Consider the following 18,589-nt stretch of genomic DNA (forward strand, 5'->3'; position numbering starts at 1 on the left):
GAACAACTGTGTCATCACTTCATCAGTGTAAACAATTCGTCCTCCTCAAAGGGCTGTAGTCCTTTCCGTCACGAAGCCACAAACAACTAAAGAGGGATCTGTAGGACTTAAGCCGTGAAAACGATGGGAAACAGGCTGAAGAAATCATGACTTTAAGCCTGAGAAGCAGATGCCAAAGGAAACTATTCCAGTCTGTTTGAAGAGTGGAATTATACTCTGATTAACTGCCCTATACTCCCAGAAAATTCACATGTGGATTTAACGTGCCTCACTCGGGGACTGAACTAGATACAGGGAAGGACTGTGTACACTTTGAGATGTAGAAATGAGCGACTAAGAGAGGCATCACCCAGGCCCCCGGAGATGGAAAATGCCCTGCAGCTCTCCAACATGAAGCACGGGCCCTCCCGCCCCAAGGAATCAGGCTGACCTGCAGCCCACCAGAGCTCCTAGAGGCCTCAGGAAATATTCACCCACCGTTGGCACCACTTCCCCACCAGATGCTAAATTCTCAGCACGACCCATAGGTCTTTCTACTTCTGGAAACAAACCAGGAAGGCCCCTACACTTACATTCTTGAGGAACTCCTCGGCCACAATGCGCGCACGGGCATTGACCGACAGCTTCATCTCACTGATCTCCTTGTCGATTTCTTCCATGAAGTGGATCACAAAGTCCACCAACTTGTGTTTATACATCTGCTCTGTGTGGAAGTTGGTGATCAGAAAACTGATGTCATACCCCTAGGGAAGGAAGACAGTGGGGAGCAGGGAGAGAAGAAACAGGAGAAAATCAGCATCCTGGGGGCGCTGAGCTGGCCGTGCCCTCTATGTCCACTTAGCCACATGCTTCCAGCTGCTTGTGACCCTATCCCAAGCTACATGCCCTTCAGGCAGCAGCCCACCTGCTCTGGTGGGGTGTGTATGTTGGATCCAAGGAACCAACAGTTGGATCAACTAAACCCAGTTGAGAATTTTGTGTCTATCAGACATCTCTGGCAGACTATCTGTGGCACAGACAGTTGCATTCAGAATGAGTCAACGGAGAGTGAAGGGACTGGAAATCTTGTCAAAGAAGAATCTCTTCAAACAAAAGGAACATCTAGTCCAGAGAGAAGCGAAGATGCTGTGGGAGAAGGATGGGACTGAGGTCTTTAACTATCAGATGGGCTGTGTGTAGAAGAACAATTTTATTTATTCTGGGTGGCCCTGGAGGTTAGATCTAGGACCAGAAATTTTAGCTCAGGATGAGGACGAGCTTGGCCAACATGTCTAATGTGTTTGACGATGGTGTTTGCTGCTCTGTGTTGTAGTTGCTTAGTCACTGGCAGAGAGTTGATCTGGCAGGGAGTCTGTAGAGAGGACTTAAGTACAAAGTCAGACAACAAGTGACCCAATGTCAACTGTGGCCTTGAGACTCTGATTCAGTTGGTGGCAGAGTTTAGATTTCTGATTCATCATGCCCTTTCTGCCGCTAGACTATAGGCTCTGGGAAGGTGCACAGTGCATCTCATCTTTTTTGCCTTTTCCATGGTTGAGGCAGACCCAGCCTCCGAAGCTGATTCCCCTTATTCCCACAACAGCCGAAACGAAGGCCAATTCTCACCCACGAAGGCCGTGGGTGCCCTACAGCTGGGGGAGCAGCAATCCCAGTTCTAGAAACAATCCCAGGCCAGTAACAGTTGATGCGGTAGTGGAATTCTGGGTATTACAAACATATGGATCACACAGTCTCACCTCCACTGGTTTCCTTCGGAGGATAAAGAAGTTCTCTGCTCTCATCATCATGAAGCGCATGAACTTGTGACATAAAATCTTCTCGATCTCATCAGCCTGGCGAGAGCAAAGGAGAAACGTGTTTCCCTAAAGCTGACACTCTAGGCCAACGGAAATCTGGAGCCTGGTCTTCTGACTGCAATTTCTCCCAGGTTCGCTGGAGGTAGTGGGGCTGGGTATTGGAACACCACCACCTGAACTCTGAATCGTGGGGTAACTGGTTGCCAACTGAAAAGAGGGTCTACTACATTAGGGCCCTCCAACTTAATGGGACGTTATCATGATCTTGCCTTCACCCATTCCAGAAAAGTAATTCTGGCAAGCCCACATCTTTTTTTAATTTTAATTTTTTGGCCACGCCGCATGGCATGCAGAGTTCCCCGACCAGGGATAGAACCTGTGCCCCCTGCAGTAGAAGTGCAGAGTCTTAACCACTGGACCGTCAGGGAAGTCCTGGCAAACCCAAACCTTTTATCTGTTCCTTCCAGAGTCCACATCTATATTCAAAACTACCCTTTCCTTTCTTATTTCACTAGTGCTACATTTTCCAGTCTGTGATACATACTGTGAAGAATATCAGAGATAACCTTAGGTGGTCTCCACTTTAGTAACAATGAACATCAAACAAACCCCAAAGTTTCTCCCTGATGAACTCTCAACATTTCTGAAGGAAGAATTTTGCTGCACAGGGCAGACACACCCTTAACAGCCCCCAACACTTGTTAATCTCCCCTTTCAACAAACAGAGCAGGCCCTTGGCTTAGAGCTTTCTATAGGCAGAAGTGTCTAGTCTGAACTTAATAACCTTGTTGTTTTCAACGTGCTTGTTTTTTAGACTTGTCCTCAATTTAGCAAGTGGTATTGTTTTTCCATTTGTGGCACAGAGTTTCTTTTTCAAACAAATTTAAGTAGGAGAAAATAAGTTGGGCTTCCCTGGTGGCGCACTGGTTAATAATCTGCCTGTCAATGCAGGGGACACGGGTTCGAGCCCTGGTCCGGGAAGATCCCACATGCCACGGAGGAACTAAGCCCGTGTGCCACAACTACTGAGCCTGCACTCTAGAGCCCATGAGCCACAACTACTAAGCCCACGTGCCACAACTACTGAAGCCCACGCGCCACAACTACTGAAGCCCACGTGCCTAGAGCCCACATACTGCAATGAAGAGTAGCCCCCACTTGTGGCAACTAAACAAGGCCCACGTGCAGCAGCAAAGACCCAACATAGCCAAGAAGAAATAAATAAATAAATAATAAGTCAATAAGTTAATTGAAAGAAATCTATTAAGTAAAGAAGTGTCCAAGTAGTCGATAAATATGGCAGAAATTATGGTGGTAGTGGGAGTGTCAGACATTTGTGAAACACAGAGGAAAGATAAGAAATTACACTTCCTGAGACTCCCCTGGTGGCGCAGTGGTTAAGAATCCGCCTGCAAACGCAGGGGACATGGGTTCGAGCCCTAGTCCGGGAAGATCATGCCACAGAGCTACTACGTTCATGCGCCACAACTACTGGGCCCACACGCCACAACTACTGAAGCCTGTGTGCCTAGAGCCTGTGCTCCGGAACAAGAGGAACCACAATGAGAAGCCCGCACACTGCAAGGAAGAGTAGCCCCTGCTCGCCGCAACTAGAGAAAGCCTGTGCATGGCAACGAAGACCCAGCAGTGAAAAATAAATAAACTAAATTTATTAAAAAAAAAAAGAAATTACACTTCATATTTTTACCCTAAATCTCCCTTTCGGAGTTTATGGCTATCAAATTGATACTGTTACTGCTTATTTTTCTGAACTGGACTTATCCTTCATTCCTTAGGAAAAGTTTTGTGACCTGACACCAAACTGGCCTGTAGCCTTGGCTGCTACATTTCCTGCCTTCTAATGCAGAGCAAGGCCTAGAAGATGGGGCTGATCTCTCTTTATCTACCGAGCTGATGAGTTTGGCAAATCATTTCCTGGTAATAGAACCTGGGTTTCTTTGCACCCTGAATCTGGCATGCTGATCTCTCACATGGGGGCCCCTGGCCTCCCGGTGAGGCAGGGGATCTGTGGTGAGCTCACCTGTTTCACAGCAATGCTGACCCGGACAGAGTTGATGGAGCCTTCAATCAGAACCTTTTCCTTCTCATTCCTGCTGATGGTCACAGGCTGTAGCAGGAGCTCTTTGCTACTCCTGAAAACACAAAATCACAGAGGCCTCTGTACTATAAAAGAACAGAATGGTCAAGGAGACCCCACAGCAGATCCTAGAATCACTATCTGGGACCACAGAGTCCAAGGAATAGGAGACTCACAAGCAGGGGTGCTCCAAGATGGGGGCAGCAAGCGTGTTCTCCAGCAGAAAGAGCACAGGCTCTGGAGTCAGGGCGAAAACGTTTTGAAATCCAGCCTCCTCTGTTACTTTCCTTGGGCAAGTTACCCTGTTGGAATCTCAACTTCCTCATTTGTAAAATGACTCTGATTCCTATTTCACTGCTGAGGACTGAGAGAGATCAAAAAGGGTCAAGTGTCTAACAGTGTGCCTGGCACACTGTAGGAGCTTTACAAATGACAGCTCTTATTTTCATAACTATAGGCAAACCCATACACTGTTTAGGGAATGAGGAGAGAACCTGCCTTAGAGAGAAGGACAAGCTAAAATCGAACAGTCTGGCCTCCTTTAATGATCAATCCAGAAGGATTCACTTGTTCAACATTAAGATCCCTCTCAGCTCAGTTCCCATTTTGATGTCCCTAGATCCCTGTGATGATAGTTGGTAGTTAACTATGGTGGTGCTATCTGGGAGCTATTATCCTTTAAAAATACCTATTGGAAACCATATATGTTAAGTAGCATAAAAGGGCACATCCTAACATCTTGTCAGTTTTCTTAAATTCAAATCATATCAACTTAGTGTGGTAACACTGCTTATCTCAGTTGTATATGTCCCAGATTAAATTTTAAAGGGAAAAAAGAATAATTATTTACAAAACATAAATTACATAAGAGAAAATAATCCCAAGTACGGAATATTTGGAGTAGACGACGGATGAGTCCATTTTTTTTTGGGGGGGTGGTGGTGGGGGGGGCGGAATCCTTGATCTTTAAATTAGAAAAGAACAGAGATGGCATCTCAGGTAACTAAATTCTTAGTCTACTCCTTAAACTGCCAGAGGGCTCACTAACTCCATGGGAGGTAATTCCCAAATGGCCCTACGCTGAGAAGTCACACCTTGTGTCAAGCAATCTTGGCTCCAGAGCAGCTTCTCCCCTGAGGTTTGTCCTGCCAACCCACTGACCCTATTTTCTGAACTTCAAATTGGGAACCATTGTTCATCTGGCAGCAAGACAAAAAATGTGAACTGTAATTGTACTGACAACTCCAGGATGGAAGTTACTCATGGCACACAGTCATCTCTGGGTGCTGCACCCATCAACCCCACCCCTTTTCCTTCCCTACCTGACTTCCACTTCGGGCTTGTTGTGTCGTTCTACCACCTGGGAGGAGAAATTCTCCAGGCAGAGGGCAGCCTGCAGTGTGGCCCGCACGGCACTCAGGTAGGGACGGAGAGTGGCAGTCTGTAGGAAAAAGGCCAACAGAGGATCAGAATCTGTCTCACCAAACCCACTGGTCCCCTAGTCCAGCTACACAGGAGCCAGGCAGTACTCAGGGTCCCTGACTCTCAGATACTACAGTAAACACAATAGACTACGCCTTCAAGGTGCCTTTCATTCTAGGTTTAGAACAGTGGTTCTCAACAGGGGACCATTTTGCCTGCCAGGGGACGTTTGGCAATGTCAAGACATTTTTCATTTTTACAACGTGGGGTGGGGTAGGGGTTACTGGTGTTGAGTAGACAGAAGTCAGGCATACTGCTAAATATCCTACAATGCACAACAAAGAATTATTCAGCCCCAAATACTGCTGAAGTTGAGAAACTCTGGTCTAGAAGCATACAGGTGAATGACTGTTTTCAATCTACCTTTTGAGCCAACAAATGTATAGATCTACAGTGTGCCAGCCTGGGAATTCAAAGATGATTAAGACCTTCTCTACCCTTAAAACAGCTCGACTAGGTCAGGAAAACAGAGAAAGTAACTATGATATAATGGGTAAAATGTAAAAGAAATTTACAATTTTTATTTGCAAAAGAAATTGGTTTTGATTTGAAGATGGAAATAAGATTAGGAGGACTTTACAATGATAAAAAGTAGAATGACATTCCCAATAGAGGCAACGGTGTCTAGCTACACTGGCCTGTCTTCAGTTCCTTGTATTAGCCAAGTTTTTTCTCACCTCAGGCCTTCACACATGCCAAACCATCTATCTGCAGGCTTTTCTCCCCCTTCTTTGCCTAAGTCATCCTTTAGATCTTGGTTTATTCAGGGAAGGCCTCCTCCTTCCTCAGAGAGGCCTTTCCTGACTTCGCTCTTCATTGCACTTACTATAATTTACAGTGACACCCCCTTTATATATCGTTCATAAAGTAATTTTCTCCTTCACTAAACTGTAAGCTCCATGGTCAACAGACCATGTCTATTTTATTCAAATTTACATACCCTGCACCTAGGTCAGTCAGCACCTTACATATACTCTGTCTTACTCAGTTTCTGTAGAATAAGTGAATGAATGAAAAAATAACTTAAGCAAGATCAGAATAACAAAAAAGGGCAGTAAGAGTTCCAGAAGTAGTAATGAGTACAGTGTTGCCAGGAAGCATTTTAGATTCTATGGATGAGGCTGCAGTAGTAGCCTAGAGATTCATGGGGAATCTCAAATGCCAGGCTACTGAGTGTAGCTCTTCTTTTAAGGTGGCAAGGAACTGCTGGGGCTTTCTGAGGAGGAAGTTACATGACTACAGTTGCATGGCAACTCTGTGGAGAATGGACTGGAGGAGAGGGAAGTGAGAGAGCAGGCAGAGAAGATTATTTAAGGAGGGTAATGAGGGCTTGGCCTGGAGCAATGCAGGACAAGCAAGATTATCTCTGTCAAAATTCAGACAGCAAATCTGAAAAAGGTGCATTTTAGGTGGCCAGCCCTGTGGTGCCTGCCCTTTCAAAAATAGAACAGACACATTCTCGTGTAATATCTCAACAAGTTTGATGTTTAAAAAATCAAGAGGCATGGCCTAAATTAAAACAAAAAAAAGAATATCCCAGCTTTCTAGCTGACATAAGAGGACACAAAGGCGGAATAAGTAACACAAGAGGGAGAGCAAGTTTAGGGAGAGAAGATGAGTTTTGATCCAGAGGTCTAATTTCAAGGTGTCTTCAAGATATCCAGGTGAACCTTGAACGAGAACCTTCACAGGTGAACCTAGGAAGGTAGATTTAGGAGTCACCATAAATCACATGGTCACGAAAACCTGTACATTAAATAGGTATCACCAGAGAGAGTGCAAAGAGGGGAAGGTAGTGAGCCAAGTCTCAGTTGCCAGGAACACCCACAGTTATCAAGAGAATTTCCTGCAAGGGAGGGGTCAGCAGTATGAGAGCTTATATTCTACAGTAAGGCTGATACGGTTGAGTTCCGACCAGGAAGAGGTCTACGTAGAGGAAGCATAAAAGAGATCCTTCAGTGAGAAAGAAGCAAGGCTGGGGCAACATGAAGAGTGGGATAAGCAAGTGTGGAAGTTTCCCTGAGAGAACTGTGGGGTCAAGCGGGTAAGAGAGAACAGGGGAGTGTATTTAGTGAAGGTCTACTCTGGGTGGGGAGGTGGCCCTACCACGGGCTGCGGCTTACTACGTGCCTTCGAGGCGCTACCACGAACCTAGGAGAGCCCACTTCCGGCTTCCTCCATGCCTCAGTATCCCCCATCTGCTTCAAGGACCAGACTATGCAGCCGCAAGGCCTGCTTCTTACAAGGGCGTCCCCCGCTCGCCCCTTCCTCACCTCGGCCCCGCCCCGCCCTCTTTCTCCCAGCCTCAGGGTGCCCCCACACCCCCTGCATCCCTCGGCCCAGGGCCTCTCCGCTGCAAAGCCGCATCTCCCCCAGACCCAGATCCCTGAGACAGAACAGCGGGGGTCCCGGGCCCGGGGCCCGTCTCTCACCATCGCGGGCGCTGGCTGGGCCGGAAAGCGGAAGTGCGGAAGTGGCCAGTCCCGCGCCGCCTTCTCTTTCGCGAGAAGCGCAGCCGCAGTCTCCGCCCGGACGTCTGGACTGTACCATCAACGCTCCGAGCGGGGGAGGAGGAGGCTAAGAACATTTGGCCCCTCGGAAGTTTTCCCCCTAGGACTGTCTTGGTAGTTTTAGGCTCTTGAAGTGTAAAGTCACTACTCAAGTTTCTCCCGTTACCCATGGAGCTCTTGCTTGCGACTCTGGCCGTCTTGTCGTCTTTGCCGCCTTCTTCCCTCATAGCCATGCAATGGTGCAGCCCGGCCTCAGGTTGGGCACCATATTAGGACACGGCGAGGCGGAGGAGCCCTTCGATCCTTCCGGTTCTGCGCCCCCATCCTTTCTCCGGGCCCCTCCTACCTGCAGCCTTTGGGGCTCGACGGGACTAACAGCCCGGCAGAGAACCCGGCCGCCGAGCCCCGCCCCCCGGCGCCGGGCTGTTCCCTAGGGTCCGCGCGAGGCATACCCTCTCCACCCCACCTGCAGCGGGCTCGCTTGCTGCCCGCAAACCTCCATCCTCCGAAAGACACAGGGTCTGGCCCTCGCGTCTTTCCGCCCCCGCGTCAACTGCTGGGGCACCGCACATAGCCAGTTCCGGGGCGGTTGCTCGCACCGACCGGAACTCCCCGCCCCCTCCCGTGGCCGCGGGGCCGTGGGAGGCAGCAAGGAGGAGGTAGAGGGGGCGGAGGCCGCGGTAGGGTGTTCTTAGAGGACTGGGACCCTAAAGGCGGGACATTGGGGCGATCCATGGGTGGGGCCAGCCATTAACCAGCCCCACTTTTTCTGTGCCAGGCACTGAACTGAGCTCTTGACGGGCATCATCTCTTAATCCTCAGAACATCCCTGGGAGGTAGGTACTATTGTTACCCCATTTTACAGATTCAGACTAATTATGGGGAAACAGACTCAGGCTTCTTTTGCCCTATTTTACGGATGGAAAAACCGAGACTCAGGAGAGTTCATCAACATGTTCAGGGCTACATAAATAGAAATTGGTCAAGCCTGGGCTTGAATCCAGATATATCTGGCTTACCAGCCCACATATTTTACTATCAGGACAAAGAGAAGGGGCAGAGGTGGGGAGGGGTGAGACAAGGAGAGGCTGGGAGGCACAAAGAACATTAAGATAATAAGTATGCGATGCTTGGAACTCTGGGGCTTTGCAGAATTCAGGAAGAGTGGAACTGCAGGGAAGCGCATCAGGAAGACAAGCGTAGTATACCATGGCGGTTAGGGGCACAGACTCAAAACTATCTGGATTCAAATTGCATGTTGGTAAGCTTGGACATGAACACACACAGAGTCTCAGTTTCCTCATCTGTAAAATGGAGATAAGCATGGTCCCTGCTCATGGGGTTGGGTGAGGAATTCAATGAGAAGCCAGTAATGTGTCTGCACCTCACTTGGCACACAGTAGGTGCTCTACGAGTAGGAGCTGTGCCATCAACCTTGTCAATAGGTTACTGAAGCCTGACTTTCTCCTGGATGGAAGGAGCCCTTGGGCTTTTCTTGTGCCACTTCCCCCCACCCCCCCCATCAGTGGTCCTTTCCTCTCCAGCTCCACAGCGTCCCCTATCCTGGGCCATGAGTGAGCTGAAGGACTGCCCCTTGCAGTTCCACGACTTCAAGTCTGTGGACCACCTGAAGGTCTGTCCCCGCTACACAGCAGTGTTGGCCCGCTCTGAGGATGATGGCATCGGTATCGAGGAGCTGGACACTCTGCAGCTGGAGCTTGAGACCCTGCTTTCTTCTGCCAGCCGACGCTTGCGGGTGCTTGAGGCCGAAACCCAGGTGATACCCCACAGAGGGTACATCACCAGGGATGGACTGTGACAAGTTATGGGTTAGCCTCATCTGCTGAGGCCTGGGTTACAGGAGCTTAGTGGGGAAGAGAGAGACCCAAACTGGGCTTGCGTGACATGGAAAATGTGCAAGAATGTGCATGATCCTCATACACTGCGAGATTTCTGATTCACTAAGCAACTAGTGACCCTCGCTCCCCACAATGTTCTGGGTCCTGTGCTAGTCACTAGAGGGAGGTAATTAGGACAGTTCTGGTCTTTGGGGAGTTTGCCAACTAAAGGGAAGAGGAGGTCAGACAAGTACCAGGAGAAGTGCTGTTGTGGTTAGGAGTACTGGGGGAACTGTAATGGGGAGGCCTGGATTTGAATCCTGACCTAAGCGCTTGCTAGCGTTGCTATTGCCAATGCTAAATTCCAACGCTTGCAAAAGTTACCTCCTGCCTCTGAGGATCAGTTCTCCATCTGCCAGGTGGGCTGGATGATAGGAGCTACCTCAGAGCTTTTGTGAGAATTAAAAAGACTTTTTGCAAAGGCTCAGCCCAACGTCTCACACTAAATAAGCATGTCAAACATTATTTACTCGTATGACTCTCATTATTTCTATTTATGGCATAAATATTCTCTGAGCCCTGGGTGCCAGGTGCTATGCCAGATCCTGGGGACCAGAGATGGTTAAGATGAACTTCCTGGTCTCCAATAGCTTATAATCTTCTTGAAGAGACAAAGTATTGTTTATTCTAGTTATGACCAAACAACATGATTGGGCCTACAGTGGAGGTACGAAGTACCAGATACTCATAGAGGAAAAAGATGCCATTTTAACTGGACTTCAGAAGATGAATAAAATTAACTTGTGGTCCCTGGGAATCCACTGAAGCTTTTTGAGCAGGGCTGTGGCACAATCAGTTGTATTTTAGCATCTAAGAAGCTGGATAACTGATTCAGAAAAGGCTTCCCAGTTGTGGTGACATTTGAAGTAAAGGTTTGCTGGGAGGCATGCTTGCTTCCACCAGAAAGTTACCACCAGCGTATTTTCCTAGGGCTAATGTGCACTGAGATGTGATCTACTTGTTTGAACTGCTGAATGCTGTGTGACCAGCTTGGGTGCTACAGAGGTGAATCAATACAGACAAACAAGTGAATGGAATGATGAGAAATATATGAATAAAATCCTGTGAGATGGGCACAGAAAAGGAGCTGAGTTTTGCAGTATGAGTAGGCATTTGCTGGATAAAAAGGGGAGGGGGAGAGACGGCGCCTTCTTGAGTTCTAGATCCTTATTTTTCACCGGGAGACAGAGTTGTCCTGTGTCTTCCCTTCTCCCCCTCAGTGACAGTCTCTGTGAATTTCAGATCCTCACCGACTGGCAAGATAAGAAAGGTGACCGACGATTCCTGAAGCTGGGTCGAGACCATGAGCTTGGTGCTCCCCCCAAACATGGGAAGCCCAAGAAGCAGAAACTGGAAGGGAAGGCGGGACATGGGCCGGGCCCTGGCCCTGGGCGACCCAAATCCAAAAACCTTCAGCCCAAGATCCAGGAATATGAATTCACTGATGACCCAATTGACGTGCCACGTATCCCCAAGAATGACGCCCCCAACAGGTTCTGGGCCAGGGGACATAAATGGGCCTTGGGATTTGGGTATTGGAGGCTGTGGAAGGGTCCGGGGGTTAGGCTGGTGGGGCAGGGAGCACCCCGTCAGGCTTTGCTTCTCTCTGCAGATTCTGGGCTTCGGTGGAGCCCTACTGTGCCGACATCACCAGTGAGGAGGTGCGCACGCTAGAGGAGCTACTGAAACCCCCAGAAGATGAGGCTGAACATTACAAGGTAGAGACCCCAGGCCTAGATAGACGTGATGGAGAACAAGAAGGCTCAGAGGTGCTTCAGAATCAGAGATCGCAGTGCTGTACATCATCTTCTTTCCCTGCCCTGCCTAGCCTCCCGTCTGTTCCATTAACCCACCCAGACACCCAAGTTCTAACTCTCAGCTTCCTCCCTTCTGCCCCATCCAAATGGTCACCACGTCCTAAGGCACCTTCTTCAGTGAGATCCTCCCTTTTTCTCTCATCGCCATCCCCTCTGCTTTGGCTCAAGCCTTCACCAGCTTTTACCTTAACAGCCTCTTAACACTTTCTTCCCTCCAGAGCAGGGGTCCCCAACCCCGGGGCCGTGGACCGGTAGCGGGCCGCAGCCAGTTAGGAACTGGGCCGCACAGCAGGAGGTGAGCAGCGGGCGAGCGAAGCTTCATCTGCCGCTCCCCCATTGCTGACGTCACCGCCTGAGCCACCCCCCCGGCCCCCCACCCTGGTCCATGGAAAAACTGTCTTCCACGAAACCGGTCCTGGTGCCAAAAAGCTTGGGGACTGCTGCTCTAGGGGGATTCTCTTTTTTTTAATATATGAAAATTTATTTTTTTATGATGAAAATAAAAAAGGTTCCATTTAAAGAAAATGTAGAAAATACAGAAAAGTGTTGGTGGGAAATTCTCCCATAGCTCAGCTGTCATGTTCGGATGTGCTCATGACATGGCCTCCCCTGGCTCCCGTTACCTACAGAATCGAGTCCAAGCACCTCAGCCCTTGGTGGCACAGCCCCAGTGCCCCTCTCCAGTTTCCTTGGCCACACTCCCTCTCCACTGCTGTATTTATCAGCCCCCACAAGCACCTTGCCCTCACTCCAGGGTCCTTGCTGGTCTCTGGGCCTCTGCACATGCCCTTCTCCCCTTGGCAAACTAACACCCTTCGAGCCCCTGATCGCATGTTACCGCCACCAAAATGGCTTTACAGATTCCCCAGCAGAAGGTTGGTCGGTCTTGTGTGCGCCACAGCACCTTGACCTACCTCTGTCACTTCACTTGTCTGAATTTTTTAAAAATTTATCTGAAAAGGTAATCCATACAGGCAGTAACAAGTTCAAGCAATGCGAAAGATATTTTCCTCTCACTTCTGACCCTAGGATCTATAGTTCTCTCTAGAGATAACAGCTGTCAACGGAAAAGGTCCATGTACACGCACCATTCTGCACCTTACATCTTGGAAATTGTTCTGTATTGCCATCTGTGTGTTTCAGTTCCGTACGTACCTGGCTTCCTTACTAGACCGTGAGTGTAGAGATTTTATCTCCTTTATCTCTTCTCACCTGTACCAGGCTCAGGCCTTGGCCCTGGGCTAGGTACTTGGGAAGACAGGTAAATGGAGCAATGAGGGATGAACGAAGAGCCTGTTGGCAGTCCCAAGCGCGCAGAGAGCCCCTGACACCCCAGGCACGACTGGCCTGTATTTACTGCTTTGGGACCGGATGGGATGTCTCCCACAGATCCCGCCCCTGGGGAAGCACTACTCCCAGCGCTGGGCACAGGAGGACCTGCTGGAGGAGCAGAAGGACGGGGCCCGGGCAGCAGCCGTGGCTGACAAGAAGAAAGGCCTCATGGGGCCACTGACTGAACTGGACACGAAAGGTAGGCCCCTCACCTCCTGCCCACCCCAGGCCAGGACTTGAGTTCCTAGCACTTCAGCACACATGTCCATCCCTTCTCTACCCGATTCAGATGTGGATGCCCTGCTGAAGAAGTCTGAGGCCCAGCACGAGCAGCCGGAAGACGGGTGCCCCTTTGGTGCCCTGACGCAGCGACTCCTGCAGGCCTTGGTGGAGGTGAGCACCCCAACCCAAAACAAGAACTGTATTCACTCTGTTTCAATGTTTAATTTTTTATTGTTTATTGAAGTACATTATACATTTAGAAAGGTACATAGGTCATAAATGTACAGCTTGATCAGCTTTCACAAATGAGCACACTTACAGCCCCAGGACCACAAAAGAAAACATCATCAGTATTCTTGAAGGCCCTCTCATGCCCCTCCCAGTTTTTAACCTGCCCCCAAGGTAGCTGCTACTCCACAGTTACTTTTGCTGAGCGTTGGCTGAAGGCCCCGTGCAAGGGGCTTTCTACACATCCTCTCGTTAGAGGCAAAGACAGTGGTTAACCCCATGTTACACCCAACAAGGTCGAGGCTCAAAAAAGGGAACTGTTTGCTTGAGGTCACACAGCTAATACACAGAAGCAGGACTCAAACCCCAGGTTCAGGGTCCCTTTCTTTATGCCTGCTGGCTGCCCTTAGGCATATCTCTTCACCTCTTGAGCCTCAGTTTCCTGGCTGTCTCAAACACGATAGCGTCTTTCTGGGCACACGTTCCAGGTTGGCTGAGGTGGGGGCAGGGGGACATCTCCGTTCCACACCATCAGACGGGGACCCCACGTATGCTGGCTTTGCTGTCTTAAACATGCACTCTGCACAAGGTCACTCCAAGTGTGATTGCCACTCCAAGCCCACAGAAAAAGAGCAAAGAGGAGTGTGTGAAGGCCGTGGCCAGCTGTGGCTCTTATCTCTTCTAATCACTTTCCACTGGAGAGAGTTTGTCAGATGACCACCCCTGACTGCAGAGGAGGCTGGGAAGTGTGGTGTATCTGGGCAGCCATAAGCCCAGCTACTGTGGAAGAAAGGCAAGAATGGCTTTTGGACAGCTGGCAGCCTCTGCTGCAGCATGCTTAGCGCAGCGCCTGGTGCATTGCAAACGGTTAATATACCTTAGCTCTTCTCATTACCATTGTTGAGTGTTACCGTCACTCTTCTGTGCTCCCTTCTTTTGGTATCAGTACAAAATAAAGAATTTTTAAAACGATCAAAGTTTTTTAGAGTCGGTTTGGGAAGACTTCCCACAGCGGGTGGGATGAGAAAAATAAAAAGATATTTCTGGTATGTGAAGACTGTCCGTGTAGGACAGAGGGGGGCAGGAAAATGGTAATACTGTAGCTCTTTCTCCCTCCATGCATTTCTGTGCTCTTCTAGGAAAATATTATTTCCCCCATGGAGGACTCTCCTATTCCGGACATGTCTGGAAAAGAATCAGGGGCTGATGGGGCAAGCACCTCTCCCCGCAATCAGAACAAACCCTTCAGGTGAGTGACATCCTCTCCATGCCTCACAGTCTGGCCTCTGCTTCTGTTGACTTTTGTCCATCCCAGCATGGGTGGTCTTCATTAATAGAGAGACTGAGGACATTTTGATAAAGACCAATAGAAGTCAGATGTGCGTGCTGGGCCAGGATTTCCACATGCACAGGCTTAGTACAGGGTTTTCATCATGGCCCTGTTCTTACTGTAAACAACCTAAATGTCCACCTGGAGGAGACTGGTTGGCTAAATTGTCGTAACTCCATCTGATGAAATAACTTGCAACTATTAATCACACTAGAGAAATATAACTGACACGCAAAGATGTAAACAATAGAGTGATAAGTGGAAACTGTCAGTTGTAGCACAATACAGACAATATGATCCTATTTTTACTTAAGATATATTTAAATGTTGGTACATGGCAGGGAAAAGCTAAAATAATACATTCAAAAAGTGGGAATAATATGTAACACAATCTGGAGTACGTATAGTATTTATATAAGAACATAAAATACATATTTTTATGTATATAACGTAATGTGGTAAGAAGATGGTAATATAATAGTAACAGGTAACAAAATAGTGATTCTCTTTGGGTCGTTAGCATTGTAGGTTTTTCTGTATTTTATATTACATAGCGTATCGATATATGTTGTGTATGTTTACAACAAGACCAGATGTGTCTGTCTCTATATTTTTATGTGTAGATAGATAGAGAGACAGTGCTCAAAGAGAAAGGAAGGTGTTCACTAACCTTGGGCACCTCAGAGCGGTCCCCCTTGCAGGCTGGCCCTTGAGCTGAGCACTGCCTTTGCCTGCAGTGTGCCGCATACCAAGTCCCTGGAGAGCCGCATCAAGGAGGAGCTGATCGCCCAGGGCCTGCTGGAATCTGAGGACCGCCCTGCAGAGGACTCGGAGGACGAAGTTCTGGCGGAGCTGCGCAAACGGCAGGCCGAGCTGAAAGCGCTCAGTGCCCACAACCGCACCAAGAAGCACGACCTGCTGAGGTGAGTGTGGACAGGATGCCCGGGCCAGGGCATGGCCAGCGAGGCCTTGGCCATGCTGGTGACCTTCCGGGAGCTTTACGACAGGCTTTCCAAACCCAGCAGGGCCTCTAAATCACCCGGAGGGCTTTGAAAAAAATATCAGTGCCGGGCACCACCCCACTGGTTTTGTCTCAAACAGATTCTTATTCCACAGACTACAGCTCAGGCATCTGTGACTTGTTTATTCACTTCTAATTGTGGTAACAACAAATAACACAAAATTTACCCTCTAAACCATTTTCAAGTGTACGGTTCAGTGGTGTTAACTGTATTCGCATTGTTGTGTGGTTTACTTTTAAGTCTTTCCATGCTTAACTTTCTTTCTCCCCCAGAGTTTTATTGTGAAAAATTTCATACACACAGAAACTCTGACAGAGTAGTACAGTAAACACCAGTATACTCTCCACCTCAGTTTATCAACTGTTAACATTTTCTTGAGCATCTGTGATTACTACCAGCCCCTCACCAGGAACTGACCAGTGTTTTCGTGCGATGTCATTCATTTTCTATTCATTCCCATCCATCTTGCCCTGCACTCCTCACAACAAGGGTGCAGGTGGTATCTGTAGGGAGATCATGGTAGTGGCTACCCTTTTCTTGGGAAGATAGAGAAGCAGCCCAACTAAGTCCCCTTGCTCCTCGTAGGCAGGTGCTGTGTCTCCGCCTCACAGAGCCCCAGCAGAGCAGGGCACGCTCGTTCACTTGGCCACCTCTGCCTGTCTCTTAGACGTTGTGCTGGGTTAGGAAGAGAGGCAGGGCAAAGGGCTTGCAGTCACCACGTGAGTGGCTGGTAAAGACGTGCATCATTAGAAGGAGAAGTTGCTGGCAAGCTGCTAGGGTATTTAAGGATGAGGGTATACTGAGTGCCTACCGTGTACCAGGGGCTTTATGTACACCCTCTTACTTAATCTCTGCTATAGCCCAGGGAGTAGGTGGTAGTGTTCCCTGTTTACCAAATAAGGAAATAAAGGCCCAGTGAAATGAGTGCTCTGCTGAAGGTCACACAGCCAATAAACAGCTAAGCTGTGACTGAAGCCCAAGACTGAATCCAGAGCCTCTTTCTAGTTCCCTTTCAAGGGCTAGAAGAGGAAAATACAGATGAAAGAGTACTGAGGAAGGGAGGGGGACGGGAGAGAGAGAGAGGTGGGGATGTGCAGCTACAGAAGTAATGGGCAGTGAAGGAACTAGCTTGGCTATCAGAAGGCCAGCGTGCAGCCCTCAGCCCTGCATGGGTAGCTGCAGGGCCTTAAGCAAGGCATCTCCTGCCCTGAGCAGCAGCTTCCCCTTCTGAAAACAGGTTGGACTAGATAGATCTCTAAGTGACCTTCCAGCTCCACCATGAATTGAATTTATAGGTCAGGTTCCATTCGGAGGGGTCAGTTTGGTATCTCACTCACCTCCTGTAGACCTCAGGCTGTCTAGACCCTTAGGTTGCTCTGGAATTTGGTTGCTGAAGTAAAAGCAGGTCTTCTGCTGGCACCAGAACACTTTTTTTTTTAAATTAATTTATTTCATTTATTTATTTTTGGCTGCATTGGGTCTTCGTTGCTGTGCACGGGCTTTCTCTAGTTGCAGAGAGCTGGGGCTACTCTTCATTGCGGTGGCTTCTCTTGTTGCAGAGCACGGGCTCTAGAGCGCAGGCTCAGTAGTTGTGGTGCACGGGCTTAGTTGCTCCACAGCATGTGGGATCTTCGCGGACCAGGGCTCGAACCCGTGTCCCCTGCATTGGCAGGTGGATTCTTAACCACTGCGCCACCAGGGAAGCCCCCAGAACACCTTTTAAAGAATATTGTTTGGAGGAAGCCTGCCTTGATTCAGATCTCCTCCTCACTAGTTGTGGGATCTTGGGGCATTTCTTATCCTCCTTGAGCCTCAGTTTCCTCACTGGTAACATAGGAATAATAGTACCTACCTCACAAGGTTGTTAGGATTAACTGAGCTGATATTTTTGAAGAGGTAGTACCTGGCACAGGGCACCATGTAAGCGTGGCTCAATAACTTTGCTATTTGGTATGAAATGGTCCACAGGAGTGGCAGCCCTGGGTAGTGGGGTGGGCTCAGTGTGGAACAGGGAGGAGCCCTATTCTGGTGGGCTTCCCATGGCACCTGGCCGGCTGGTCCCCACAGGCTGGCAAAGGAGGAGGTGAGTCGGCAGGAGCTGAGGCAGCGGGTCCGCATGGCAGACAATGAGGTCATGGACGCATTCCGCAAGATCATGGCTGCCCGGCAGAAGAAGCGGACGCCCACCAAGAAGGAGAAGGACCAGGCCTGGAAGACTCTGAAGGAGCGTGAGAGCATCCTAAAGCTGCTGGACGGGTAGCTCTCACCCCTGCCTCAGGCTGCCTCCCCCCGGCTTGGGAGGGGGAGGCCCACTTCCTTCTTTGGGCTGCCAGAAGCCTCAGCCTGTGGCTGCCTGTCTAATGGCGACAGTCTCTAGAAGCTGTGACCCTTCTCTGAGGTCTTTTGGCCCAGCCCTGTACAGCCAGGACACGAGAGGCCCTGCTGGGCTGGCCTGGGGCCCAGTCTCTGCTTGGTCCCCCAAGATGGGGGGGCTTCATTTCTGGGTTGTCCTCGTCCCCCTCTTCACCATCTCCCACTCCCCTACCCCTTTCACCCTCAAGGACTTCTCCCTTGTGGTTTTGTAAAGTACCAACTTAAGAATAAAGTGACTGGTGTGGTTTTTTTTAAAAAGCATCCAGAATCTTTGTCTGTTATTGTGGGGTAGAAAGGAACTTGTGTGGGTGGCATAGTTTAGGAGGGCATGCTTGAGGGCTCTCAGCCTGTGGCCACTCGCCTAGGTCATTCGTTCAGGGAGAACGTTCTGAAGATACTTGTGGCCACAGGTAACAGAACACCCCAGCTCAAGGTGGTTTAACAAGGAAGTGTGTTAGCTAGGGGTTTGGTGGTCCTGGGG

The 18,589-nt window shown here is 49.2% G+C and overlaps 2 protein-coding genes across 10 annotated transcripts in view; one reads left to right on the forward strand and one right to left on the reverse strand.

Annotated features, from left to right (window-relative positions):
• TTLL3 (tubulin tyrosine ligase like 3) overlaps positions 1–8,361 on the reverse strand; it is a 51,430-nt gene extending 43,069 nt beyond the window's left edge. For 2 of the 4 annotated variants that reach the window (XM_027093726.1, XM_027093727.1), the window contains exons 1-5: positions 7,809–7,939; positions 5,217–5,335; positions 3,838–3,949; positions 1,737–1,832; positions 573–743 (exon numbers count right to left, since the gene is read on the reverse strand). In XM_027093726.1, the coding sequence (XP_026949527.1) occupies positions 573–743; positions 1,737–1,832; positions 3,838–3,949; positions 5,217–5,335; positions 7,809–7,811 (501 nt within the window). In that variant the 5' untranslated portion in view covers positions 7,812–7,939. Of the gene's footprint in view, positions 1–572; positions 744–1,736; positions 1,833–3,837; positions 3,950–4,070; positions 4,259–5,216; positions 5,336–7,808 lie in introns of those variants that run through there. The other 2 variants (XM_027093729.1, XM_027093728.1) reach the window with 2 other exon arrangements.
• Positions 8,205–18,369, forward strand: TADA3 (transcriptional adaptor 3). Of its 6 annotated transcripts, none has more exons than XM_027093738.1 (10): positions 8,205–8,321; positions 8,665–8,722; positions 9,431–9,663; positions 11,027–11,277; positions 11,397–11,502; positions 12,991–13,132; positions 13,223–13,326; positions 14,523–14,632; positions 15,451–15,636; positions 17,803–18,369. In XM_027093738.1, the coding sequence occupies exons 3-10, from the start codon at positions 9,457–9,459 to the stop codon at positions 17,993–17,995; spliced, it is 1,299 nt and encodes a 432-aa protein (XP_026949539.1). In that variant the 5' UTR covers positions 8,205–8,321; positions 8,665–8,722; positions 9,431–9,456; the 3' UTR covers positions 17,996–18,369. The 6 variants fall into 6 exon arrangements, with proteins under 6 accessions (XP_026949539.1, XP_026949538.1, XP_026949537.1 ...); XM_027093737.1 differs by having other exon boundaries at positions 8,210–8,545; XM_027093736.1 differs by having other exon boundaries at positions 8,249–8,321; positions 15,415–15,636.
• The last annotated feature ends 220 nt before the right edge of the window (positions 18,370–18,589 follow it).

Source organism: Aethalodelphis obliquidens, unplaced genomic scaffold (genome assembly GCF_003676395.1).
Source record: "Aethalodelphis obliquidens isolate GAN/ISIS:26980383/991018 unplaced genomic scaffold, ASM367639v1 scaffold86, whole genome shotgun sequence".
Classification (NCBI taxonomy): Eukaryota; Metazoa; Chordata; class Mammalia; order Artiodactyla; family Delphinidae; genus Aethalodelphis; species Aethalodelphis obliquidens.

Excerpts from the sequence above, each read along its gene's own strand:
- TADA3 (XM_027093736.1), top strand. The coding sequence starts at position 9,457 with ATGAGTGAGCTGAAGGACTGCCCCTTGCAGTTCCACGACTTCAAGTCT. Across the intron at positions 9,664-11,026 it reads TGCTTGAGGCCGAAACCCAG|ATCCTCACCGACTGGCAAGA; the intron begins GTGATACCCCAC and ends TGTGAATTTCAG. Across the intron at positions 11,503-12,990 it reads ATGAGGCTGAACATTACAAG|ATCCCGCCCCTGGGGAAGCA; the intron begins GTAGAGACCCCA and ends TGTCTCCCACAG.